The following is a 27,501-nucleotide window of genomic DNA, read 5'->3' as shown; positions in this document are numbered from 1 at the left end:
AGAGGGCATAAAGTCAAACAGGATAGAAATTCTACAGGAAACAAGAATTTTTATGGATATAAATTCCATGTCAGAAGGGGAATAGAACACAGTGGGGGTGTACTACCACCCACCTGGCCAGAATGAACAAACAGAAATACTAAAGGAAATTAGGGAAACTAATAAAAATAGCAACCCAATAATAATGGGTAATTTTAATTATCTCAGTATTGACTGGTTAAATATCACATAAGGACATGCTAAAGAGAGAGTTTCTAGATTTTATTTATTTATTTTTGGGTTTAATATACCGATCTTCTTGCATTGGATGCAAATCAAACCGGTTTACAGTGAAACAATTTAACTTGCCTAGGAGCATTACATGGAACAAAGAACATCGAACAAATAAGAGTGCTTATGAGCATTACATACAAATACGAGGAACACTTAAACAATTAAACCTCTAAAAACCTTTGGTAACTATTCTTATACAAAATGTGAGAAAAGAGCCATCAATGTTAAAATGAAATCAGGCGGTTGATTGTCTAGATTGAGAAGGAATATTGGGAAGAGAGACTGAGGGCGGACACGGGGAATGGAAGGTGGGGTGGAGGGGCGGGTAGAAGGTGTGGGATAGGGGAGGATAAGAGGGTGAATTAATAACATATAGAACCAATCAAAGTTGTCGTGGGTAGTACATTGTGGGCCATCAAGGAAACGCAAGGCTGAATAGATGAAATAAATGGCTGCTTCATGGAGCAGCTGGTACAAGAACAGACAAAGGGGAGGAGCTATTTTAGATCTAATCCTTACTGGAACCAATGATTTGGTGAAAAAGGTGATGTTAGGACCACTTGGCAATAGTGATCAGTACATCAAATTTGACTTGATTTTAACTTTCAAAAGGGAAATTATGAAAAATGAGAAAAATGGTTAGGAAAAACTGAAAGGAGCAGCTGCAAAGGGCAAGAGTTTACATCAGGCATAGACAACGTTTAAAAATACTATCTTGGAAGCCCAGACCAGATGTATTCCATGCATTTAAAAAAGGTGAAAGGAAGGCCAAACGACTGCCAACATGGTTAAAAGGTGTAAGGTGAGAGAGGTTATTCTAGCCAAAGGAACATCATTCAAAAAATGGAAGAAGGATCTGAATGAAGAAAAGAAGCAGCATAAGCACTGGCAAGTTAGATGCAAAGTATTAATAAGGAAAGCAAGGCAGAATTTGAAAAGAAACTTGCCGTGGAAGCAAAAATTCACAATAAAATCTTTTTCAGGTATATTTGAAGCAGAAAGCCTGCAAGGGAGTCAGTTGTATTAGATGATTGAGGGGGTAAAAGGGGCACTAAGTGAGAGGACAAGGTCATAGCAGAGAGATTAAATGAATTCTTTGCTTCAGTCTTTACTGAAGAAGTTGTAAGGTAGATACATATATTAAAGGTGGGCATTCAGAGGAACTGAAATACATCTCGATGAATTTGGAAGATGTACTAGAGCAAATTGACAAACTAAAGCGTAGCAAATCACCTGGACCAGATGGTATACATCCCAGAATGTTGAAAGAACTGAAAAATGAAATTGCAGACCTACTCTTAATCTGTAAACTATCATTAAAATCAGTTACAATAGCTGAAGATTGGAAAGTGGCCAATGTAATAAGTTTAAAAAGGGTTCCAGGGGTGATCTGGGAAATTGCAGACTGGTGAGCCTGATGTCAGGGTGGGGAAAAATGGTTAAAACTATTTTAAAGAACAAAGTTACTGAACATATAGAACATATAGGGGTAGATTTTACAAATTTGTGCGATCGCGTACTTTTGTTTGCGCATCAGGCGCGAACAAAAGTACGCTGGATTTTATAAGATATGCGTGTAGCCGCGCATATCTTATAAAATCCGGGGTCGGCGCACGCAAGGGGGTGCAGATTTGTGCAACCTGCGCGCGCCGAGCCCAGCGCGCGCTGCCTGTTCCCTCTGAGGCCGCTCCGATTTCGGAGCGGCCTCAGAGGGAACTTTCCTTCGCCCTCCCCCCACCTTCCCCTCCCTTCCCCTACCTAACCCACCCCCCTGGCCCTATCTAACCCCCCCCCTTACCTTTGTTGGCAGATTTACGCCTGCTAAAAGCAGACGTAAATCTGCGCGTGCCAGTGGGCTGCTGGTGCACCATCACCCGACACGGGGGCTGGTCCGGAGGCCTCGACCACGCCCCCGGGCCGGTGCCACGCCCCTGAGCCCGCCCCCGAAATGCCGCGGCACGCCCCCGAAACGCCGCGTCATTTCGGGAACGCCCCCGACATGCCCCCTCCCCGCCCCTTTTACGAAGCCCCGGGACTTACGTGTGTCCCGGGGCTCTGTGCGCACCGGCGGCCTATGCAAAATAGGCGCGCCGGCGCCCTGCGCACCTAAATCCAGCCGGATTTACACACGCAGGGCATTTAAAATCTGCCCTATACTGAACATAGTTTAATGGGACAAAGTTAACATGGATTTTAGCCAAAGGAGATTTTGCCTCACCAGTTTGCTACATTTTAATGATGCTGTGAATAAACATGGATAAAGGTGAGCCAGAAAATGTTTGACAAAGCACCTCAAGAGAGACTCTCGAGGAAATTAAAAAAAAAATCATGGGATAGAAGGCAATGCTGTATTGTGGATTGAGAACTGGTTAAAAGATAGAAAACAAAGAGTAGGTCTGAATGTTCCATTTTCTAAATGGAGAAAGGTGCTGCTTTTTTAACATATTCCTAAATGACCTAGAGATGGGAACAACAAGTGAGATGATCAGATTTGCTGATGATAGAAAATTATTCAGACTTGTTAAATCACAAGAGGATTGTGAGAAATTGCAAGAGGACCTTGCAAGACTGGGAGATTGGGTATCCAAATGGCAGATGACATTTAATGTGGACAAGTTAAAAGTGATGAACGTAGGCAAGAGCAATACAAATTATAGCTATACAATGCAAGGTTCCACATTGGGATTCATCACCCAGGCAAAGGATCTAGTCGTAATCATGGATAATATGTTGAAATCCTCTGCTCAGTGTAAGGCGGTGCTCAAGAAAACTAATAAAATGCTAGGAATTATTAGGAAAGAAATGGAGAATAAAACAGAATATCATAAAGCCTCTGTATTGCTCCATGGTGCAACCGCACCTTGAGTATTTTATGTAGTTCTGGTCACTCCATCTCAAAAAAAGATTAGAAAAGGTACAGAGAAGGGTGACATGATAAAGGGGATGGAACAATTTGAGAAGGCTAAAGATGTTAGGGCTCTTCAGTTTGGAGAAGAGATGACTAAGGGGAAATATGATAGAGATCTATGAAATGAGTGGAGTGGAACGGGTAAATGCGAATCGGTTATTTACTCTTTCAAAAAATGAAGTCTAGGGGACACACGAAGACAGTAAGTGATATATTTGAGACAAGGAGATAATATATTTTTTTTATCAATACATAATTAAACTCTGGAATTTGTTGCTGAAGGATGTGGTGAAAGTGAGGCTGGGTTTAAAAAAGGTTTAGACAGTTTCCTGGAAGAAAAGTCCATAAGCCATTATTAAGGTGGACTTTGGGAAATGCAGTGCTTATCCCGGGAACAAGTAACATGGAATCTATCAATCTTTGGGGATCCTGACAGGTACTTGTGACCTGGATTGGCCACTGTTGGAAACAGGATACTGGGCTTGATGGACCTTTTGGTCTGACCCAGTATGGCATGTTCTTATGAATGGAGTTGGTTCAGAGAATGGCTAGTAAAATAGTCAGTAATATATTCTAGAGCAGTGCTGCTCAACCTTTCCATACCAAGACACATCTACATTAACTAAAATGTTTTGTGGCACACCAACCTCCATGGATTAGGCATTGCAGACATGGAGAGGACTCATATGGTCAAAATAAGAGCTAGGAAAACATAAACAACCCGAGCAGTCTTTCTCTTCAAAATTTAAAAACATAGGGAGAGAAAGGGGCAAAGACACACTTGAACCCATCACGATGTACTAGTTCCCTCTATATTTGATTGCAGGGGAAAGAAGTCATTTTTTTTGCGGTTAGCTGGCTCAGTTACTTTGGCTGCTGCATGCAGCTGCCAGAGCTCCTCCACTGCTGTTGCTCCCAGCACTCAAACGTGAGCCATATCCAGTAGTCTGTGAATGCTCTCCCCATCTCACTTAGCCTAGGGATAAGACAGAGGCTTGAAGGACTCTGATGATGAGATGCTATGTGCACTGTATGTGATGCACAAAGTAGGTTCTAGCTGTCCCTGTCCTGCATTGTACCCATTAATTAGAACTCTCTGGGGCTTATGTTATAGCTAGGAAAAAGGCATGTATTCTCAGAAAGGTCTTCCATCAAGTTTGAGCCATTTCTGGTGTCTATTCTATTAGAACACAGAACTTATCAATCAAAAGCATCTAAAAGCGGGGAGGGGCTAATCAGTGAATTTCTTTTAAAATGTTTTCTTGCTGTTTGATTTGAAGCAGCTAAGAGAACGGAGGCGGGATGAAGGAATTGACAAAAGGTCGGGTCTTTGAACAGTTGAAAATGACAGACCTAGAAACTAATTTAAGGCTTACCGTGCCATTATTGGAGCTAGAATGAAGACAGCAAATGGATGAAAAGAAAGTTACATCAAATGCTGACCTTGCCTATTTTTGCCAGAGCTGGAAAAGAGAATATTTATTAAGCAGCTCTAGCCAGAGCCACATCCAGGAAATTTGGTACCTATGGCTATCTGAAAAAATTAAAAATAAAACTGAGAAATTAGAGGCCTGCATGGTAGTAGTGTACAAGCAAATATGGGAGGAGGTGGAGCTATGGACCACTCTGCACCCCATCTTCACATTGAGTTAGGGCAGACTGGACTTAGGGACATAGCAACTGTTCTCTTTTTACCACCCTAAATTAAAAAGAAAATGACCTATGCCCCATCTACAACTGTATTATTTCTCCATTGACAAGCAGGCTGAATTAGCCATGACTTGTGGGTGATGACATCCAATAGCACTGAACACATCACTCTCTGAGCCCAGTAGAACTTTGCTCCACTGAGCATGTGTGAGATTTCCTATGTGAGCACTGCCTCATGAGCTCCCTCAGTCTTTTTGTGCATACTACAGTCTGGATGTTCAACACTCTCTCTCCTCATATTTTCTTTGGAAGTTTTTCTCTTATTTTCTGTGCCTCGCTGTCTTAGCATCCTCCCACAAGCATTTTTTAGTGATATCATTCAAAAGAGAGAAGTATTTTCTGCAAAAAAAAAAACAAAAAACGGGGGTGGAGGAAAACACGCATGGGAACAAGAAACGCAGTTAGCGGGTTCAAGGAACGTGTCTGCAGCTGAAAGTGTCCATTCTCAATGGACACAAGTTGTGCTATCCATGCCTGGGACCTTTCCTTGAATTGTTATAACTGTGGTCTAATATCCCCCAGATCCCAGAAAGAGATGGCTGAGCTTCAGGACTGTCAAAGATCCTCGCTCTCTGTGAGTTCAGTCCATAGTGAATCAAGCATAGCATCCTGCACCCTAGCTCATTTCCGTGATCAAGCAGCCCCAGAAAGTGTCGAGCGTTGGCTGATGCAGGCTTCTTGGAGTAGGCTAAACAGGCTCTGGATTCCCCAGTGCCTTCAACATATGGTTTAGATACGTTGACAATAAGTGTAGGGATCTTTGCTAAGTAAGTAACATTGAAGGGAATGCCATTGAAAGTTTTGGCACTGAAACATCACAGATCAGCACCTCCACCCTGTGTGTTTGGTGCCTTCAAAGTGGCATGGAATGGCATCAATTCATAACACCTCAAGATACCCAGTGCTAAAGAGCCCAACCCCCATGATGCTTTTGGCTCCATTGGTGCAGAAGGTCCCACTGGCACCGCTGAAGCATTCGGCACTGGGTTTATCAACATATTGGTGCCAGGCATGTGACAGCGGAACACGCTTATGCGCCTTTGGGGTTGAAGCAAGAGCTGGGAAAGGAACAAGGAGAAAACTCTCTATCCAGGTCTCTTCCTCATTCTTAGCTGAGAAGATCCTCATGCCCCCTTACCACCTCTTTTATCCTGATCCTACAGTTGGGCCCATGACGAAGATGCCTTCCAGAGTGTTGCTGGATCCTATTTATTTATTTTAATGATTTTATATACCGACATCCGTTTGCACATCGCATCGGTTTTACATGTAACTTATAACCAAAGTATAAAATAGGCATGGCCTATTTGTGCTGGGGCTTCAGGCATGCCGGGCTGAGACCAAGTAGAGGAGGTCCAGTTGTGAATCCTGACCTTGGAGTTCGGGAGAGATCTGGTGCTGGTCTTGGAGGAAAATAGGTTATCTCCACCCCCGCAGAAGCAGCTGACTAATCAAATGACTGAGATGCTAAAATTTGCTCTTATTGGAGTCCATCACTGGCAGTAAGGAAACGCTGCACCCAATGCTGCCTGATCCCCACTCTCAAGAGGAAGTCCCTGTTAGACTTCTGCAATTGTCCATCCTCTGAAATTAGCCTAGTCAGCATCCGTGAGTACCCAGCATTCAGTTTTCATTGTCTTTCTTTAAGTCACAGGTCACTGTTTCATCCTTTTTGGGATTAGAAGAGGGCTTGACAGGTGTGCTGTTGGACCCCAGTGGAATTACCTGAGCATTCCTTTCTGGATGATTTGTCATACTCCAAGCTTGTCTGAGAATTTAGAGGAGCCCTCAGTATCCATGTTCAGAGGGACAAGGATCCTGTAAGGAAGTTTTTGACATCTTGCATGTACTGTAAACCCCTTCTGAACCAGTGGCTCTTCTGGTGCATACAATTCTCCAGGACCTTCAGGGTAGGATGTGGGGCAACCCAGTCTCTTGCATGCTGGTATCCAGGAAAATAGACCTAAATACAGGGTTTGGTGTGGTCCAGCTATCACATAAGTCAGTAATGGTAGAATCTGTGCTCAGAAAGTCCAAGAAGATTCTATTTGAACATGCTTCCTGGCAAAGACCCCCCAAACGCCAAGAAATTCTTTCAAAGTATGGTGCTTGATACAGGACAGCCAGTCACCAACTCAGTGATGCAGTACCTTCAAAACTTCTTCAGTAGAATGAGACTTGTCATGTCCATCCTGAGTGAGGAAAATGAAGCCTGTTAACAGGCATTATTCGAAGCAGAAGTATGAGGGTCATCTTATATGACCTATACATGAATCCTTTGACTCAGTGGCCAGAAGTTCTGCTGCAGTCATCGGGTCCCTACAGATGGCATGGATTTTGGCTCTGGGGGTGGCTGCACATTCTTCAGCCCTGCATAAGTTTGTATCAGGAGGTTGGGGTAGCAGCTGAGCATTATGTGTTTGGCCCATAGGCTGCATCAGAGTTGGGGTCAGGGCAGCATCCTGATGATGCTCATAGAGATGTGATGCCTGGGGCAGTGCTCCTCTCTCCTCCCCTGCCTTCCTCCTATTCCTAACAATTTGTGGGTCCATGGGGTGTTATCACATCACAGCATTCTTAGAGAAGTAGCACCTGTGGCAATGGCCACATTGGCCATAGGCTAACTACGGCTCTGGCTCTAGCCATCTCTATGAGCTCATCACTTCTCCCTATCAGTGCTGTTGCTGACCCATTACTATTGTAGAATGTGTTTGATTTTAATTTAGTGGTGACTGCCACCCTCTGCAGTTGTTGCTGAGGATAGGCAGACTTCAGTGTGCTTCATTAGTCTACATTATACATTAGTAAGTGTGATTGTTGATTAGAACTTTGGAAGGATGCTGATTTCATTGATTGGGCAATTTATTTATTTAAAAATACTTATATATTGCCTTCTGAAAAATGCCAATCAAAGTGGTGTACAAATAATAAAATCATACTTGTACAATAAAACACATTTTTAAAGAAATATTAAGTGTGTTTCTGTAAACATGATCAACTGGTAAGTTTACCACAAGAAATAAACCTGGGCTGCTTTTTATTTGCAAGAGAGCTGATAAATTGTTCCCTGAATTAGAGTGCACTGTACAAAGTTATTCACCGTTCAAAAAACATTTATTTCATCATTTCATTGTATTTTTTTTTCCATATTTTTGCATATTAGCCCTATTGCTGGTTCCTGTTAACTAGTTGCCCTATGGGGCAAAACTGTTGTCAAAAGATGTGTTGATATGTAAAATGTTGTTTACATTTGAATTTTCTATAAAACCAATAAAAATATGTTAAAAAAAAAACCAGTAACGGGGTTTGTATTTACTAGGATATAGAAGTGACTGTGCAACACATTAAAATGTATGGGGCGGATTTTAAAACCCCTGTGCGCATAAATCCGGCAGGATTTACGCGCGCAGGGCCCTCGCGCGCCGGCGCGCCTATTTTGCATAGGCCGCCGGCGCTCGTAAGTCCCGGGGCTTTCGAAACGGGGAGGGAGGGGGCGTGTCCGGGGGCGTTCCCGAAACGACGCGGCGTTTCTGGGGCGTGCCGCGGCATTTCGGGGGCCGGCCCGGGGGCGTGGCGCTGGCCCGGGGGCATGGTTGAGGCCTCCGGACCATGCCCCCGGGACCGGAGGACGGAGCGGGGCTGCCGGCGACGCGCGCAAAGTTAAGGGGGGGGTTTAGATAGGGCCGGGGGGGTGGGTTAGGTAGGGGAAGGGAGGGGAAGGTGGGGGAAGGGCGAAGAAAAGTTCCCTCCAAGGCCGCTCCGATTTCGGAGCGGCCTCGGAGGGAACAGGCAGGCCGCACTGGGCTCGGCGCACGCAGGTTGCACAAATCTGCACCCCCTTGCGCGCGCCGACCCCGGATTTTATAAGATACGCGCAGCTACGCGCGTATCTTATAAAATCTGGTCTACTTTTGTTCGTGCCGGTGGCGCGAACAAAAGTACCGGCGCGTGTAGTGTTTGAAAATCCGCCCCTTTGAGAGGTGACTCTGTACTGTACAACTCAGTTGTAACGGGTATTGAAAAAACATGGCAGCATTTGTTACTGTATTTTTGTCAAAGGTTATCATGAAGAATGCAAACTACTGCAACATTCCTTACTAGGGGCCTCATTCATCAAGGTATTTTCCCATAGACACAGAATGGGAGAAAACCCTTTGTGAATCAGACAGTAGGTTTGGTGTGCTGAAGAGAAATGCAACCTTAACAATATCCTTTACCACCTACAAAGTTGTCATTCCCTTCATTTCTTGCACTAGCTCCGGATGCTGGCTGTTTGTATAGTGGCATGACAGGGCACTGCAGTATCGCACATCTGGGTTGCTTGGTTATTTAGCGTTCTCTGACTATGCATTAAAACAGGAAAGGTCATTTCCTTTTAATTTCTTAATCTTAATATTATTGTAAATTATTGAATAAGCTGCCTTTGCGTAGGAATGTGTGTTTTCATAGATGATTAATTGAAAGCTCCCTATTTGACAGTGCAATTGCTTAGGAAGAGTATATTAATTGGTCTATACATGTTTGGACTATTGATGAAATTGCTTGCTTGTGAGAGTTGAATCTCTATGACAACAGATGTTGCAATACAATGGGTATATGACTTGAGGTTATTTGTAATAATGGATTTGTTAAAAAAAATGTTTTCTAGGATATCGTGTATGTGTGTGTGTGTGTGAGTATATTTATATATATATATATATATAGACACACAAACATGTGTCTGTGTTTTTTTCTGTGTATGATTTAATGATTGTGCTATTCTGTGATGCATAATAGTTTAATTTGAAGCACATTAAAAATTTTTATATATATATATATATATATATATATATATATATAACATAATAAGCTACCAAGTGGTAGGCAGCATCCTGTAGATAATTATAGAACTGCTTCCTCATCCCCCATGCAGTCAGCAGGGGGGATGAGGAAAGCTGCGAAACCTGCTATAATTGACGGAATTAAAATCACTAGTAAGTAGTGACCATAATAAGGTAATTCAGTAGTTTCAAATGGAGAATTAATATGACTTGGTTTATTAGCATATTTCAGTATTGTGGCATTAAATTGGTTACAATTGGTTACATTGCTTACAAAATCATTATGCCTCTCTCAGTAAATGCAAAATTGTTAGCATATTCATGCAGAATAGAAGTTAAGTCTGGGCTGCAGCATGCTGGTGAAATAATGGCACATTCAGTGGTTGTAAAATGTTTACATCATTCCCTGTTTAGCCCATTCCCTTTAATAAAATATGACACTGAAGTGTGTTTGCAATAACTGAAGTTTAGGTTCATTATAACTGATCTTCTGAAGTTGCACTTTTTGTAGAAATGCATGTATGTGCTGAGCTAAGACTGAAATTGATGCTTACATCTTTTATTTATTTGATTTATATTCCTTTTCAGACTCTTCAAAGTGGATTACATTTAAGTACTGTAGGAATTTTCCTATCCCCAGTGGATTTATATTTATCGCGGGGAATATGGCGCGTTAGCTGTCGCGATAAAAAAGAGGTTTGATTAGGCTAATTTTTGACATTCTGTATCGCGTAGTTAAAAATTGTAACCCATGATAATATACTGCGTCCTGTGACGCAAAAACGTATCGTGCTGTGTGATGCATTAGCGCAAATGCGCATCTAGACCAGGAGATACACACACAAGTCTGGCCAGTACATGCAGAACAGGTTTTCAAAGCCACCTGAGTAGGCGCATATATCTGTGCGCACGTGCGAAAAGTATTCAAACAGGGGTGGGGCGTAGGCATATGGGGGGAGGTCAGTAGTGTGTGTGTGTGTGTGTATGTGTGTATATATATATATATATATTTATTTTTTTTATAACTACGCGATACAGAATGTAAAAAAAAAAATATATATATACATACACACATTATTGACCCCCCTCTATATATATATATATATATATAATATATATAGACTTACGTGCACAGGTGCATGACAGTGTCCCCTGCCTCTTAACTTTACGACTGGTATGGATGGTGTGTAAGTAATAAAAGTCCCCATTGTAGGTGGCGCATATGTAGTCTCATGTAGGGAACCACATGGATAGCTGCCGCCATATGACCCAGTAGCTGGAGAACTTAAGAACATAAGAACATGCCATACTGGGTCAGACCAAGGGTCCATTGAGCCCAGGATCCTGTTTCCAACAGTGGCCAATCCAGGTCATAAGAACCTGGCAAGTACCCAAAAACTAAGTCTATTCCATGTTACCGTTGCTAGTAATAGCAGTGGCTATTTTCTAAGTCAACTTAATTAATAGCAGGTAATGGACTCCAAGAACTTATCCAATCCTTTTTTAAACACAGCTATACTAACTGCACTAACCACATCCTCTGACGACAAATTCCAGAGTTTAATTGTGCGTTGAGTAAAAAATAACTTTCTCCGATTAGTTTTAAATGTGCCACATAGTCTTTCTATTATCCGAAAGAGTAAAAAAACGATTCACATCTACCCGTTCTAGACCTCTCATGATTTTAAGCACCTTTATCATATCCCCCCTCAGCCGTCTCTTCTCCAAGCTGAAAAGTCCTAACCTCTTTAGTCTTTCCTCATAGGGGAGCTGTTCCATTCCCCTTATCATTTTGGTAGCCCTTCTCTGTACCTTCTCCATCGCAATTATATCTTTTTTGAGATGCGGCAACCAGAATTGTGCACAGTATTCAAGGTGCGGTCTCACCATGGAGCGATACAGAGGCATTATGACATTTTTTGTTTTATTCACCATTCCCTTTCTAATAATTCCCAACATTCTGTTTGCTTTTTTGACTGCCGCAGCACACTGAACCAACTATTTCAATGTGTTATCCACTATGACGCCTAGATCTCTTTCTTGGGTTGTAGCACCTAATATGGAACCTAACATTGTGTAACTATAGCATGGGTTATTTTTCCCTATATGCATCACCTTGCACTTATCCACATGAAATTTCATCTGCCATTTTGATGCCCAATTTTCAAGTCTCACAAGGTCTTCCTGCAATTTATCACAATCTGCTTGTGATTTAACTACTCTGAACAATTTTGTATCATCTGCAAATTTGATTATCTCACTCATTGTATTTTTTTCCAGATCATTTATAAATATATTGAAAAGTAAGGGTCCCAATACAGATCCCTGAGGCACTCCACTGCCCACTCCCTTCCACTGAGAAAATTGTCCATTTAATCCTACTCTGTTTCCTGTCTTTTAGCCAGTTTGCAATCCACGAAAGGACATCGCCACCTATCCCATGACTTTTTACTTTTCCTAGAAGCCTCTCATGAGGAACTTTGTCAAACGCCTTCTGAAAATCCAAGTATACTACATCTACCAGTTCCTTTATCCACATGTTTATTAACTCCTTCAAAAATGTGAAGCAGATTTGTGAGGCAAGACTTGCCTTGGGTAAAGCCATGCTGACTTTGTTCCATTAAACCATGTCTTTCTATATGTTCTGTGATTTTGATGTTTGGCCAGAGGGCTTGCTATATGCTTACCCTCCCATTCCACTAATATCAAGGACGATTCAAAAATGTATCCGAGACACAGCGGATATGAACCTCATAGCTCCAGCATGGCCAAGGCAGCCCTGGTATCTGTATCTCATGCGACTATCCATTCGCCCACCAATTCCACTGGAGAACCATCCACATCTGTTGACTCAGGAAGGGGGTCTCTCCTTCATCCAATGCATCATTCCCTCCACCTGACAGCTTGGAGGTTGAAAGGCAATTATTAAACCACCTGGGACTCAACTTGACGACATTCTCATTGCTTCAGCTAGACAAAACTATGCAGGAAAGTGGCATCATTACACAGAATAGTGCAAACCATGAAGGCTAGACCCTTTCTCATCAACAGCCACCCAACTCCTAGAGTATCTTCATACACTCTATCTTGCTGGTTTAGCGCTGGCTTCAGTCCCTGTGCATGTTAGTGCTATTGCAGCTTTCCACCACTCTCATAATGGACTTCCCATTTCCAACCATCCGTTAATCTCCAGATTCATGCGAGGCATGCTGCGTCTAAGGCCACCGGTGTCAAAGCCACCTATACAATGGAACCTCAATATAGTACTTGAACAACTAATGCTGCCTCCTTTCGAGCCATTAGATTCATGCCACATAAAATACCTAACATGGAAAACGGTATTTCTAGTGGCCGTCACATCAGCACGAAGAGTAAGTGAGCTACAAGCCTTGGTTCACTATTCTCCTTATTTAGAATTTTACCATGATAAAGTCACTCTTCGGCCTCATCCTACTTTTCTTCCTAAAGTAGTATCAGTTTTTCACATAAACCAGTCAATTACATTGCCAGTCTTCAAACCTAAACCTCATAATGACCGAGACAAGCTTCTGCACTCTTTAGACTGTAAAAGAGTGTTAGCTTATTACAAACAAAGGACTAAATCTCAAGGAAGCCCATCTCAATTGTTCCTCTCTTTAACCCTAATAATCCAAACCAGCCTGTATCCAAAAGAACCATTGCTAGTTGGTTGTCCCAGTGCATTGAATTCTGCTACAATAAACGTTCTCTTGTTTTGAGCGACAAACCTAAAGCACACCATATACGCGCAACAGCAGCATCTGTTGCGCATTTGAAAAGGGTTCCACTGCTGGACATCTGCAAAGCGGCAACTTGGTCTTCTCTTCATACCTTCACATCTCACTACTGTATCGGACAGCAAGCATTTTCTGATGCAATTCTGACAACCCTAAATACGAATAAGACTGTCTACCTTTATTGAAGGGTAGTATCCTCAACTCATAAGACATATTATATGGACACAACCTGGGAGCTTGGGACTCTCAGACAGCAAGGCTAATTCAGCACTGCTATCGACGGGAAAAAGCAAGTTTGCTTATCGTAAACGGTGTTTCCGTAGATAGCAGGATGAATTAGCCATGCGATCCCTTCCCACCTCAGTCTACAGATTCTACCAAAACTTTTCCACGTACATCTTGCTTGGCTACAAGAGACTGAACAAGCAAGCCAATCGCGCGGGAAGCTCGCCATGCAAAGTTCAAAACTCTGTACTAACTGAGAAAACTCCACCTACTGACCGGTCGCGAGATGCTCCCAGACAGCATGGCTAATTCATCCTGCTATCTACGGAAACACCATTTACGGTAAGCAAATTTGCTTTTTTAAATTTTTTTGCGCAGAATTCCCCCAGGAGTATGCATTTCAGTTGCTCAGATATTGTTTTTGACACAGCTATTCCTCCCCTTCTGTCATCTGTATATTTTCTGAACAAGTTATAAAGCCTGGTATGGCTAAATCTCATTCATTAGACTCATTGAACTATGTTCCCTTAATCTCAACAATATCCAAATCTGCCTTCACCATTAGGGGTTATAGATCTGGAATTTTATTGCCCAGATTAAGATAACTGTATTCATGGCTTTCCAGCTTTTCTTACTCAGCTTCCTGCTGTTCCTGGACACCTTTTCTGCTCTTTTGTTTAAAAGTGGACTGATAGGCCGATTTTTGTTAATTTCTCTACCCACTTCCTGTATTTGTAGGAGTGACGTTCCAACTTCCTTCTGCTACCCCGTCCTCTAGTTCAAATGCCTTATGACATGTGATTTGAATTTCTTACTCGGGATCCTTTTTCCTGCCATAGACCGATGTAGGCCATCCTTACCATTTAGCCTTTTACTGTTCCATATATGGCCCCAACCCCCAATAGATCCTGATCCTCCTTCCTTATATCTTTCCAAGTTTCAAGCCATTATTGAAGTTGTCTTTATGGTTTGGCCTTTCCTTCTTCTCTTCATGAACAAGTAACCCTTATGACAAGGCAACCGTTTTCATCATATTGTCAATCTGCTTTCCCAGATACTGAAAACTTCTCTGTATTGTTTGGATGCTGTTTATAGCAAAATCATTGTTCCCCAAATGGATGAGAATATTGATTTTAGAGTCCTTACTTTCTTCTTTAATTGCATTGACTATTTGGTTTACGTTTCTACGAGCTGAGGATCCTGGAAGGCATTTAACTATTGTTTTTCCCTCAAAATGAATTCCCAAATTAGTGCCTCTAATGAGTCTCCCAGCACAAGGAGCTGCCTATTATGATCTTTGACTGTGTTATGGGATTTCTGTGTGCTTTGGCTACCTTCTTTACTTTTATATACCACTTCAGTTCCCATTGCTAGAGCATCTTCATTTTACAAAACATAAAAAGTATTTTGTACTGGTATCATTTAAGAAAGCAGGTGTCTCTGTGCCACAGATCATGTCCTATCAGAGCCCACTGTAATCCATTTATTCTTGAGTTTCTGGATGCTCTGTGGAAGTAGGGGCGAACATCCTGGCTGCACAATTGGAAAGGGATGGTGTCTCTGGAGCACAGGTCTTATCCTTCTAGAGCCTATTGTAAACCACTTATTCTTGGGTTTCTGAATAGCAGAGGCAGGTTTTCTGAATGTTATAAAGTGGGTGAGGCTGCTTTGGTGATGGCTAATTCCTGTCTAATTGTAGCTAACCTTGGTCTTACGATGTTATCGAGCAGCATTATTTAATACATGAGGACTCCGTAACTAACAGATGTCCTCACTTGTTTTTGATTTGCCATATATGTTCTTTTATCTAATATATTCATTTAATATTACGTCTTGCTTTTAGTATTTTATTATGTATGTTTAAGATTTTGTAATCTGCTTTGAACACCAGTCTTATGAATGTGGAATATAAATCTTTTAAAATAAAATTAAACTGTTGAGTCAACTCCTTTTTTCATTGAAGAGAGCTATAGACAAATGGGACAAGCTCTAAGCCTCCAGATGATTTGCCTTAAGACAAAGGCACCACGGTTATTAAATTGAATAATAGTAATTTTGTTAATTTGTTTTGATGTGGAACACCTTTAATATGATAAAGATTTGCAAAATAACTTGTTTCCAATTACTCTAACTATATACCCTAGCAAGAGTTTATTAGAAGAGCAAGCTCTGGGGTGGGGCTTAACAGCTGAGATTATCAGGAAACGAAACAATTTTCCCTGACATGCACTTATTGGGATATTTTTTTAATCCACTGTAAATTTAAGGTTTTGTTTTTTTCTCCCTCTTTACTTTTTCTAAAGCTACAGAAACAGACTGCAGACAAAATGGTTCTGATCTGCTACAAAACACTATCTTTAAGACTGTTCAATAGTTAAGAATCATCCCCTCCAACTAAGAGAGACAAGGTTAGTAATTGTTCCCCCCCCCCCCCCCCCCCCCAGCTACAGAAACAGTCTGGAATCCACAATTTTTTCTTAAGTAAAGAAGGAGCCACAGTTACTATCAAAAGCAACTTGCTGGGCAGACCGTATGGACCATTTGATCTTTATCTGCCGTCATTTATTATGTTACTATATAAGACTTGGGGGTAGCCTGCACAGAGTGGCAGTTGCTACTACCCTAAAAAGCTTGCTGGGCAAACTAAATGGACCATTTTGATCTTCATCTGTGATCATTCACAATGTTGTTATGAGCCAGCGATTGATTCAATTCAGCAGAGGGCTGACTTTCCTTCGAGTGTCTGGAAGGGTGCCAAAAACTCGAAAGTTGAACTTCTGCAGACTGATGTGGCAAGTGCCCAGAATGGAAGACAAACTTTTCTCCACGCACAGATGCTTAGGAAGTCACACTTCATCCCCCCCATTCTCTTCCAACCAAGCATCACAAGAGAATGTCATCAGCAATCCCTTTCATGGGTCCTCGGAGCCATTTCACTTTGGCTCCAGGCTCAAACGCTTAGAGCAATCTAGGAAATTGAGATCAGTCTTTATATTTGGGCCTATACTTAGGCTTCAGTGCAAAAGGAGTTGATGCTGCCTTCTGCAACTCCTTGCCTCCAGTGGACAGTGCATTTCTGTGGTTTTTATGCTTCAGAATTAGTTCGGGGGAACAGGACATTTTGATGGCCCTCAGCAACATTTTAAAGCAGAAACTATATTGTGATCCTTTCCCAGACACTTGTAGCAGATCTTGTGATAGTCAGTGATAGACATTATCTGCCTATATTCCAAGTAAAACCTGAAGTTGCTAGCTTTCTCTGCCATCTGTGAGGATCAGTTGGTGGATTTGCCTTTGGCCTCTGGATGGCACCATGGGCCCTTTGGACTACCTGTTCATTCCTCCCATCACTATAATTCTTACTTTCTTCAAGGGCCCATCTTGTTCCTGTCTGAATATGTATATTGACTCAGGCCTTCTATCCGGCTACTTTCCAGTTTGGTCCAACACCACCTTCGTGTATCCAGGTTTGGATCTCACATTACCTTTGTATGCTGACTTATATTTCCTGATTTTCCTGTGGTAATCCTTCAGCATGTGCCTTATGCTTCCAGTCCTCTGCAGGGTCCTCAAATTCTGGCTCTGTGCAGGCCCTCTCAAAAAAAGGTACTTAGTAATACAAATATAAACAAAGCTTTTAGAAACCTCTATTCACAGGAAAACTGCAGACACAATGGCTCTTATCTGCTAAAAAAGACATTAACCTTTAAAGCTATAGGTGCTCAGCTGCCTTTCAGGAGGACCTTTGAAAGTAAATAACTCATGCAGTTACTCAGCACTTGAAAGATACTGAACAGCCAGCGTTGACAAACTGAACTCTTGGTGTGTCAAATGGTGCACCTACTTCTACCTTTCTTGTTGTGCTGAGCATCTTAGCATTGTCATTTGCACTTTGAACATGAAGATTTGGTGTGTGCACTAAGCACACCAAGTTTGGAGCTCAACAGCTTCAGCAGAGGAAACCTCTCCAGATCCTTCGCAGTGATCAGCTCTGTGGTCTTGAGAGTTAACCTAAATTGCCAAAAGGCAGTTATTGTAGTACTGGCACAACCTCAGCTGTCATTTCCCAATTTTTATAGAATAACACTGAATTGTCATTAGAGTTCAGAGGACATGAGCTCCAAAGAGGATAACTCACCTGATCTCCCTACAGATCATTTCCTCCATAGGCAAGGAGTAGTTCTCCAACAGATCAAGTAGCACATTTAAAAAAAAAATTGAAGAAATGTCTTTTTCACTCAATGAACAATTAAGCTCTGGAATTTGTTGCCAGGGGATGTGGTTAAAGAAGTTAGCTTAGCTAGGTTTAAAAAAAAGGAATGGACAAGTTCCTGGAGGAGAAGCCCATAAATTGTTCTTAGTCAAGTTGACTTAGGGAATAGCCACTACTTATTTACCAGCATTAGTAGCATCTATTTAATGTTTGGGTTCTTGCCCAGGTATTTGTATCCTGGATTGGCCACTGTTGGAAACAAGATGTTGGACTTGGTCTAACCCAGTATGGCATGATCTTATGGTATCTCCTTTACAGAATTTTTTTCAAGCAACGGCCATTGCAAGTGAGTTGCAGGTCAAAGGAGAACCCATGACATGTGTTTTCAAACTCAAGTACTGGGTTGCCCCAAGAGAATTAGTAGCTGTGTCCAATCACTATCTCAACCAGGATGTGCTAAACCATATACCTTGTACTTTTCCTGACTGGTAAGAAGATTCATATCAGGTATTGTCCAGGTGGCTGAAGGATTTGATTGATTGGCCCCAGTCAACTGCAGCAGTCTCTGAAATGTGTTAGCAAGTTGAGGATGCACATTTCAGTGTGCCCAGGATGTAAGTGCCAGACCTTAAATCATTTTGTGAGAAAAAATGATCAGTATGCTATGTTCTGCTAGATAACATCCTTCCAGCCTTCTATGGACCATTTCTTTCATGCCATTTTAGAAAGGGTGCAGATATATAAGATATTTGTTTGTTTTATTGTGCATGTTTGGTTGTCATATAAATAAATATAACCATAACCAAGGCCTGTCACGTTTATTTGTTAAATTTATAACCTGCTACATTCAAACATATTGATCAGTGTGGCATACATAATAAACATTCAGAAAAATTCACAATAAAAAGAACACTAAAACCCACAGTAACATAAAATCAATTGTCACATATATCTGTTTTAAAAGGTATGTTAAAGATTTCCTAAAAAAATTTCAATTCTTTCATTTTCCTCAACTCGTTATTTATTATTCCACATTTTTGATTCTTCTATAGAAAAGGCTGTATTCTGCATTTCTTGATAACATAATCCTTAAAACTCTGTTCTCAGTAAATTTTGATCTGCCAAATGAAAATTCTGAACATATAAGATTGTACCAAGTTTGATAATGGATGCTAATGTACATGCAATGCTTTGAACAAAAGTACTAGCATTTTAAGCTGTATTCTTTCAGTCACTGGCAACCAATATAAATACTGTAGAGTTGTGGTTATGTGGTCATGATGCAGAGTTCCTGTGGTGACCTTTGCTGCACCATTCATTTAATAATTTTTGCAGTAACCCTACATAAAGAGAATTGCTACAGATGAAAATGATTTAATCTTCCTAACCAAAGGTAACCTTGCAAATGTTGCTTTAGCCACCTCTGACTATTGCCTGAATCCAGTTCCCCTTTCCCCCCCTGCTGTTGAAGTGGAGAGTGGTGTTGCAGTTGCTTCAAAAGCATCCAGGCTAATTGGTTAAGGGCAGTAAGCTCTATGCGTTCTCTTAAGGGTATTAACTGCTGCTCCATCCAGGTTTCCTCATGCATCCTTTTCTTCATTTGCAATTTCTATTCTTTAGGCATCCACAGTGTTTATCCCAAACATTTTTTAATTTACTGTTTTCATCCTCACTACTTCTTCCAGAAGGGCAAGCCAGGGATCCATCACCTTTTCCCTGAGAAATATTTCCTGATGTGAATTCGGTGAAGAAATATTTCCCTGAAGTTGAGAGCTCATAAACTAATTTGTAGTCAGTAACACAATGGATTTAGCTAGCATATTGACTGTCCTATGACTCTAGCTTACCAGTAAAATAGCAATAGTGCTGCTGTTTCCTTTTCCCTTGTTTAATTTTAATTTATAACATTGATGAGTAGCTTATAATAACCAAAGTGAGAGATATAAATTCATCTCCTTGCATGAAAGGTCTAGTACCCGTGACTGTTCTGGAGAGAACTGCAATCTCTCTACTTAGTGATGCTTTTTTATTGGATCAATGCAGATTGTTGTAAAACACGAGCTATAGGTAGCACAGCCTGCTGCTGTTTCTACTGCTACTTGCTCAGCGGGGGTTTCAGACGCGGACCCGTGACCACACCCCCTCCACAGATACGTCACCAAGAGACAGAATTGCCCTATTTAAATGGCCGGAAAAAAAACTGCACTGATTGCACCTTTAATCTCGTGAGCTGCTGTTGTGCTTCGTCTGTTAGTTTTTTTTTTTATCAGGGAATAAGGTGTTTTACAACCCCTGCAGAGACATCACAAAGAGTAGCACTGCCTTTCTTAAAGGTATAGAAAAGCAACTGCATTGATGCTACCTTCATTCCCGTGAGCTGTAAGAGCTGCTGTGTTTCTGCTACTTTCTAGTCGAGGGTGTCGAACGTCAACCCGTGACCACGCCCTCTCCACAGACGTCACAAACAGGCAGCACTGCCAGCGCAGAAGGACGGCCCATTTAAGCGCCGATATAATTGTAGGACAAGTCTGTTCTTATTTCCATTTGATGTATAAAAGTAGAAACGGAGAACAGATGACTTCTTAAAGTGTCTTGCAGAGTGGTGGATGGTATGCTGTGTGGATCGCTCTGAGTGAAGGTTTCCGTTTTAAATCTGTTTTATCTTATAGTTGGTACAGTATTTCCTGGGCCATTGCTGCTCCGCGTTGCTTGCTTTCGTTGCCGTGGCTGCGGCTTTTTTGCCCGCCCATCGTTGTCCTCATCATTAGGGCTACTGAGACAAGAGCCAGTCTGGATGGCCCTTTTTTTTTTTTTGCATCATTTCTTTGGTGTGAAGGTTTCCTCTCTTGTATCTGTTTCATCTCTTAATCGGGATAGTATTTTCAGGCTTCCTTTGTTTGCTCTGTGACTGCTTGTTTAAGCTTGTTTTATCTTCCGGCTGAAGTACCCCCGACAGCAGGAGCAGCTGAAGGTATATTTACTGGTGTCAAAACTTATTTTTCGGGTTTTATGTGTTAGCCTCTGAGGAAATTTGCTCTAAATGTTTTTTCTCTATTGAGCCTGTTTTTGGGTCGTGGCAATTATGGCCCAAGGAAACAATTTTACGTACTGAGATGTATGGTTAGTAGGAGGGATAGAATGAACTGGGACTAAAAATAATTTGAAGAGTATGGTGGGCCAGCTTGTAATATATAGGTGATTTATAGGTGGGTTGGGGGGAGGGTAATAAATTAACAGAAGAGTAGAGAGTTGTTATCCCAGAACGTTCCCTTCTTAACAAGGGGGAGCCTCTTGGATCTATTGTGTCAAATGGTCCTTGTGAACAATTGTTGCATTTTCTGTATATTTTGTAAGATTGGTGAATAACGAGATCCAGACATTGACTGATTTAATTAGGGAGAAAAAAAAGCTGATGTGACTCTCAGAATCGTGGCTTAAGGATTCCGATACTTTTACTTTAGAGTTGCTTAGTTCGCAGCGATATCGTGCACTTGGCCAGGCTCGAGTGAGAAACGTGATGGTACTAATTTTTCGGAAGGGTCTGTCAGTAAAGCAGCAGATTGTTTAGCCAAGTGAGGTGAAATGTTTCTGGATCATTGAGGGCCATCCGCCATTATCTGTTATTAGTCTGTTTGGACACCTGTCATTTCAATGCTTCCTGGAATTCTCTGCTAGATCTGATGTCATCAGGAGTAATGGAATTTCAGCATGTGCTTAGTTTAGATGATTTTAATTTTTATTGGGAATTTAATGATCGTGCTGCTGATATAAATGTTAATGTGCATTGTGACTTTTGGGCTTAAGACAGGTAATTCAGGATTCCACATTGAGGGGGAAGGGGCACACTGGATTTAGTGTGTGTTTGTTTTTTTGCCCCACAGATTCTGGCAGGAGTTAGTGGATTAATGTTATAAAGATTGCACCAGTGTTCTGGTCAAATCATTCACTAATAACGTTTTTAAAATTATGAATTGCATTTCTCCAGCCATAGTGTGTTTTGTTGTGGAAGAAAACAATTTGGAATTTTAGATTCTGTGGCTTGGCAGATTCTTTGTGAAAGAGGTTGTGGTTTAATTGATAAATACATGACAGAAATGTCTAGAGTTGAAGATATTGTAGTCCCCTTGAATTCAGCAAATCAAAACACCAGCAAAATAAAATGCATTTTAATCCAGCAAAGTCAAAAGCCTTGTTAAAATGGCTGGAACGGTAAGTAGTTAAATCCTCAAATTTAATTTAGCAGGAAAGGATCTCCAATTTAAATAAAGTTCAGAATCTTGGGGAGAGATATTAGGTCGTGATTTGCTTTGGATTCTCAGATCACTGAAATGTCAAAAATTGCTTTTTTTTCCCCCCAGTTGTGGAATATAAGAAAACTAAAGATGTTTTAACCCACAGTTTTAAGGATCTTTATTAAATCCTTAGTTAGGTCACTGTTGGATTATTGACACACTAGGGAGTCTGCAGAATGGTAGCAGTAACTGAAAACACAAGCCGAGTGGGTTTTTTTTGCTTGGAGTAGGAAAAAAAAAAAAAAGGAAACTAGTACTGCTCAGTTCTCTTACTCTTACTCTTACTCTGGCTTCTGCTACTACTACCTTTACAGCAATCCTCAATTTTCTTTCTTTTTTTTTTTTAAATTTTTTTACTCACATTATTATTTAAGAAGCAGGCCTCCCTTTTCTGTGACTTTCTCCACTCTCTCTCAGCTCTTGTTGCTGTCTTCATCTGGGGCTGCTCACCAGTTGGGTTCCTGTTGATCCAGAAATTAAGGGGTAATGAAGTTGTATGTGTGTGTGCAGAGCAACAACTGAAGTGGTTATTTGTCTTCCCTTTTAGAGAATTATTTTTCCTTACCCCTTTATTGGAGTAGAAAACTTCCAAATATTTTAAGTTGCAATACTTTCTTAACTCCTCTCTCTACCTACTAAGTTAACTTTCTCCCTTACTACCCTCCCCTAGTTTTTTCCCTCCCTTCCTTTCCTTTTAATTCTAAATACCTTTCTAATTAGTTTATTTGAGAGTTTTTTTTTCTTGTTAATTTTACCAGAGATTTATCTTTTTTTTTTTTTTTGTCTGTGTGTTTGAGTGATTTTCCATCGATATGCAGACTGAATTAGACATTACATATGGGCGATGTCATCCAGCAGTACCTAACAGACTTGTCTCTCCAATCAAGTAGAACTTTGTGTGCTACTGAGTATGTGTGGGAGTTCTCATGTAGGCATTGCCTCATCAGTCTCCTCAGTTATTTTTTGTCCGAGCTCAACACGGATGAGAGGTTTTTCCCTATAATTTTTCTGTAAAAAAAAAATCCTTAAAACCTTTTGATTTCAATATTTTTACTTCAGTTTTATTCTTATGTTGTCACTGCATCTGCAGCCCCACCCCCACAAAAGCACTTAGTGCTACAGAAACAAAAAAATGTAACGAAGTGTTACTTTCTCTTACACCACGTACAGTCAGAAGAAGAAATCTGCTATGGTGAGCAGTTTGAAAAGTTGTTTCTGGGAAGATTGTCCTTCACCGACGGCCACAAATTATCAATGCCTTGTCCTTGAGAATGACCAAATGACCTGCTTTGCCTGTGAATGGATGTCCCCGCACTTGCAGAGCTCCAGGACGCTTCACGTTGAGGAACTGTGCAAATATCTCTGAAATCGCAGTAGTTCCTTGTTCTTCGGTGCATTTCTGTTTACCTCATTGAAAAAGGAGTTGAGCATCATCAGCGATGCATGGTGCATCGACTCGCCTGATGCAACCCCATTGATGCCATCAAAATGCTCGATACACGAAACTCCAATTCATTTGAGGCACCAATGTGCTCGAATTTCCGATGCAATGCAAACCTGCAGCCTCTATACGTGATCCCATGATGCACAGTGCAAGGATCCTGGTGCAGCTCCGATGCAACTGATGCAATATTGTCAGTCTGTGCCGGATTCCTTGGCGTGCTTCTCTTAAAGACCCCTTGAAGCATACTAAAGCATCCAAGGTGTCCAAATACTCTACCCTACTGAAGCCATCGATGCTCTGCCTCAGACTTTGATTTATCAAGTTGCATTGCCAACACAGCTCTACACAATCCATCCTAGATCTGCAAGAGAAGGGATCAGGTTACTCCTGCCACTACCAATAAACAGGGCACTTACCCTGTCTTGATTAGTAGTGTAAGGACTTCTCCTGGAGATTTCAGAGCCAGTGACCTCTATAGTATTCTAAACAAGGTGCCCATCCTCATGCAGGAGCCTGTTCTGGTCTCTGAAGAGGATGTCCCACCACCTATTCTAGGTACTGTATTGGGCATTCATGTCCGCAAAGAAAAAGTTCCCTGCTCCAAGCTTCTTGGGCTTCTTCAAATTCTGGACACTCCAGCTGAACTAGCAGCCCTTCATATTCACAGCATACTCAATATTTTACAGATGAGAATGTGGGAAACTCCCATTTTGGTCACACCTACAGCTAGAAAGTTAGACAGCAAACTCAGAATGCAACAATTACCAGGTTTTGATGTACTCCAGCTGCTTCACTGGTCCACAGTAATTGAATCTGCTATGAAGACAGTGAAGACATGGATTTACTCAAATTCTCCTCCTGGAAAGGACCACAACATTGCACTTTGAAATATTTTCTTGACAAAGTTATCTGCGCGCATTTCCATCCTCCATTTCTATATGGTGTAGTACATTCATGACTTCATTCAAAAGTTGAAGCCTTTCTTAGCTGCCACAGAGCAAGACAATTATTATCCACAACCACTCCTGGATCCAGAAGAGGACATCTGCCATCTACTCCAATCAGTATATTAATCTTTTGATTCCATTTCACATACCTCGTCCACCTCTGGGGCCAGACGTATGGTGTGGCTTCGAGCAAGTAGCATCCAGGAGGATCTGCAAAAAAAAAAAAAAAAAAAAAAGTTAGGGAACAATCTTTTCAGCAAAGAGCTCTGTGAAATGGTCACTCAGATTAAGGACCAAAATGTGGCGGTGCAGTTGTTCTTGACACCTCCTGAATAGCCATCCACAGCACAGGGTCACTTCTGTGCATACAAATGATCATACTTATACAGGAGGCCTTACTGTTTTTTTCTGAAGTACTATCTACTGCCCCTTCTGGCCCAGCATCAATAGCTACTTCCGGCCAGGCCTCAACAAAGAGAACACTGTCAACAGCAACCTACACAACGGGCCCAACCCAAACCAGTGCCTAGATTTTGGTTCCTCCAATCTATTTCTGACTCTTCCAGTAGGGGAATAATCTAACATTTTGTGCAGGAGTAGTGTATGATTATCAAGGACCCCGGTCCTCTACATTTTGCAGTTTAGTTCTGGTTGCATTTTTCGTGGCCTACGTCCCTCCCACATTGTTTGGTGCTCCATCCTGATCAGCTAATGTACTGTAGCTTTGACTGGAAGTCCAAACACTTCCCCAACAACGAGTGATAGTCCATCCCAGCTTCTCAGCATGAATTGGGTTTCTATTCCCAGTACTTCCTTATTTCCAATTAAATGGGGGAACTGTGGCCCATTCTCAACTGGAGATGCTTGAACAAACCCATATGTCAAGATAAGTTAAAAATGAACTCCCTCAGCTTGATCCTTCCTTATATATAGGACGACAAATGGATGTGTGCCTTGGATCTAAAAGATGCCTGTGCTCATATACCCATCCACCCTCTGCATTGGTGCTCTCTTACAGTTGGATATGTCCCACTACCAGAATAGAGTAATCCCAATTGGTTTCTCATTAGCCCTGAGTGTCTTTATGAAACGCCTTGTACTAGGGCAGTCATCTCCATCACCAGGGAGTATGTCTTCCTGTACATAGACAATTGGCTTACCACAGCAAACTCAAGGGATGAAGTGCTATGTTCTTCGAGCTCTTCCACAATGCTTTAGGTTTTCTGATCAACTTCAAGAAATCAAGCATGGAGCCCATTCAGAGATTCAGATTTATCAGGGCTTGGATAAACTTGATACTCCTGCCTCCTGCCCAAGCGAAGACTATGATGTCGCTCATCTGCAGCCACCTATCTTCTCCTCGCTCATCTGCAAGACTATGTCTGGTAGTTCTTGGTCATATGGCAGTGGCCATCCATGTGGTTCCACTGTCCTGTCTTCACATCCGCCATTTCCAGTGGAGCCTACATACCAGGTGGGATCAACTGTAACCTCCAGTGCTGATCATGACAACTTTGAAATGAGTTACAGTGGTGGCTAAACCTGCAAGTTCTCAAGGAAGGAGCCCCTCTTTGCTCACTCCCCTCCAAAGTAGTTCTGGCCACAGATACCTCTACTAAAGAGTGGGGAGTGCATACTGGAACCCTTCAAACACAAGGCCTCTGAACGCTAGAAGATTGACTTTATAGTGGTTCTTTTTAAGAGTTGAACAATCAAATACTCATCAATCTTTGTGCATCTCCTTTAGAAGAAGAGCATCCCAATTCTAACTGACAATCAGGTTGCCATGTTTAAAGTCAACAAGCAAGGAAGAACGGGATCATGGCCTCCCTGCCAGGAAGCCCTAAAAATCTGGCATTGGGTGGAAACCAATCAAGCTGCTGTCCATCTGCTGGGCATCTCCAATATGCTGGCGGATCGACTCAGTAGAGTGTTTTAACCACATGAGTGGTTTCTAAAGCAATTTGTGGTTGATGAACTCTTCAGCTTATGGGGTCTACTGTCTGTGGATGTGATAGCATCACAGCAGAACACAAAACTAAATATATTTTTTCTCACAGGCTGGCTCAAGACACTTTTCTCCTTGAGTGGTGACAAAGCCTCATGTATGCTTTTCCACCGTTACCGCTCATTGCCAGAGCAGTGCAGAAAATTCTTCAAGACTGCGTTTAACTACTCCTCATAGCCCTGGTGTAGCCCAGACACATCTGGTATACATATTTTGAACAGCTTTTCAACAGTCCTTCCATACATCTGAGAACAAACCCTACACTGTTGACACAGGAAGATGGAACATTGTACCATCCCAGCTTTTCACTCTTCAACCTCAGAGCTTGGAGTTTGAGTGCTCCGAGATCAAGGATCTTCACTTACCTATAGAAATTCTGAGCATACTTTTCTCCTTTAGAAAACCTTCCAGTAGGAGAAATTATCCCTTCACATGGCAAAGGTATTCCTAATGGTATTACCAAATGCTTTGGATCCATTTTCTTGCAAGCCTAAGCATCTGCTGAAATACTTCCTCCAACTTTCTGATTCAGGCCTAGTCACCTCTTCTGTCCAAGGGCACCTCAGCACTATAGTGGAGTACCATAATCAAGTAGACACCGATCTCTACTTATCTGTTAATCTTGTTTCATGAAAGGCCTATGGTATATGTCCAACCTTGGTACAAATTCCACCTGTAATGTGAGACCTGAACGTATGCTTTTTCCCAACTAATGAAGCCTCCCTTTAAGGCATTGTAGTCAGCTTCTCTAAAGTTCTTGACATGGAAGGTAGTGTTCCTCATTGCAGTGACTTCTTCAGCTAGGAGAATAAGCTTACTTCAAGCTCTTGTCTATTATCCTCTGTATATGCTCACCTGAATTTTCCTCCAAGGTCTTCTCAGCTTTTCATATTAATCAATTTATTG

The 27,501-nt window shown here is 41.6% G+C and overlaps 1 protein-coding gene across 5 annotated transcripts in view; it reads left to right on the top strand.

The window, feature by feature from the left end:
* Window positions 1-27,501, top strand: part of ADARB1 (adenosine deaminase RNA specific B1) — a 502,731-nt gene that overhangs the window by 48,861 nt on the left and 426,369 nt on the right. Inside the window, exon 1 of one of the 5 annotated variants that reach the window (XM_029606159.1) lies at window positions 20,431-20,542. The exons of 1 other annotated variant lie outside the window; for it this stretch is intronic. Coding sequence is in view for 2 of the 4 variants with exons in the window: in XM_029606157.1 (XP_029462017.1) it covers window positions 22,102-22,113 (12 nt within the window). In the remaining 2 variants the exon portion in view is untranslated. 3 more of the 5 variants (XM_029606160.1, XM_029606157.1, XM_029606155.1) reach the window with 3 other exon arrangements.

Source organism: Rhinatrema bivittatum, chromosome 6, assembly GCF_901001135.1.
Source record: "Rhinatrema bivittatum chromosome 6, aRhiBiv1.1, whole genome shotgun sequence".
Taxonomy (NCBI): domain Eukaryota; kingdom Metazoa; phylum Chordata; class Amphibia; order Gymnophiona; family Rhinatrematidae; genus Rhinatrema; species Rhinatrema bivittatum.
The sequence above is the reverse complement of the archived record's forward strand: the minus strand, read 5'-3'. Positions and strand labels throughout refer to the sequence as shown.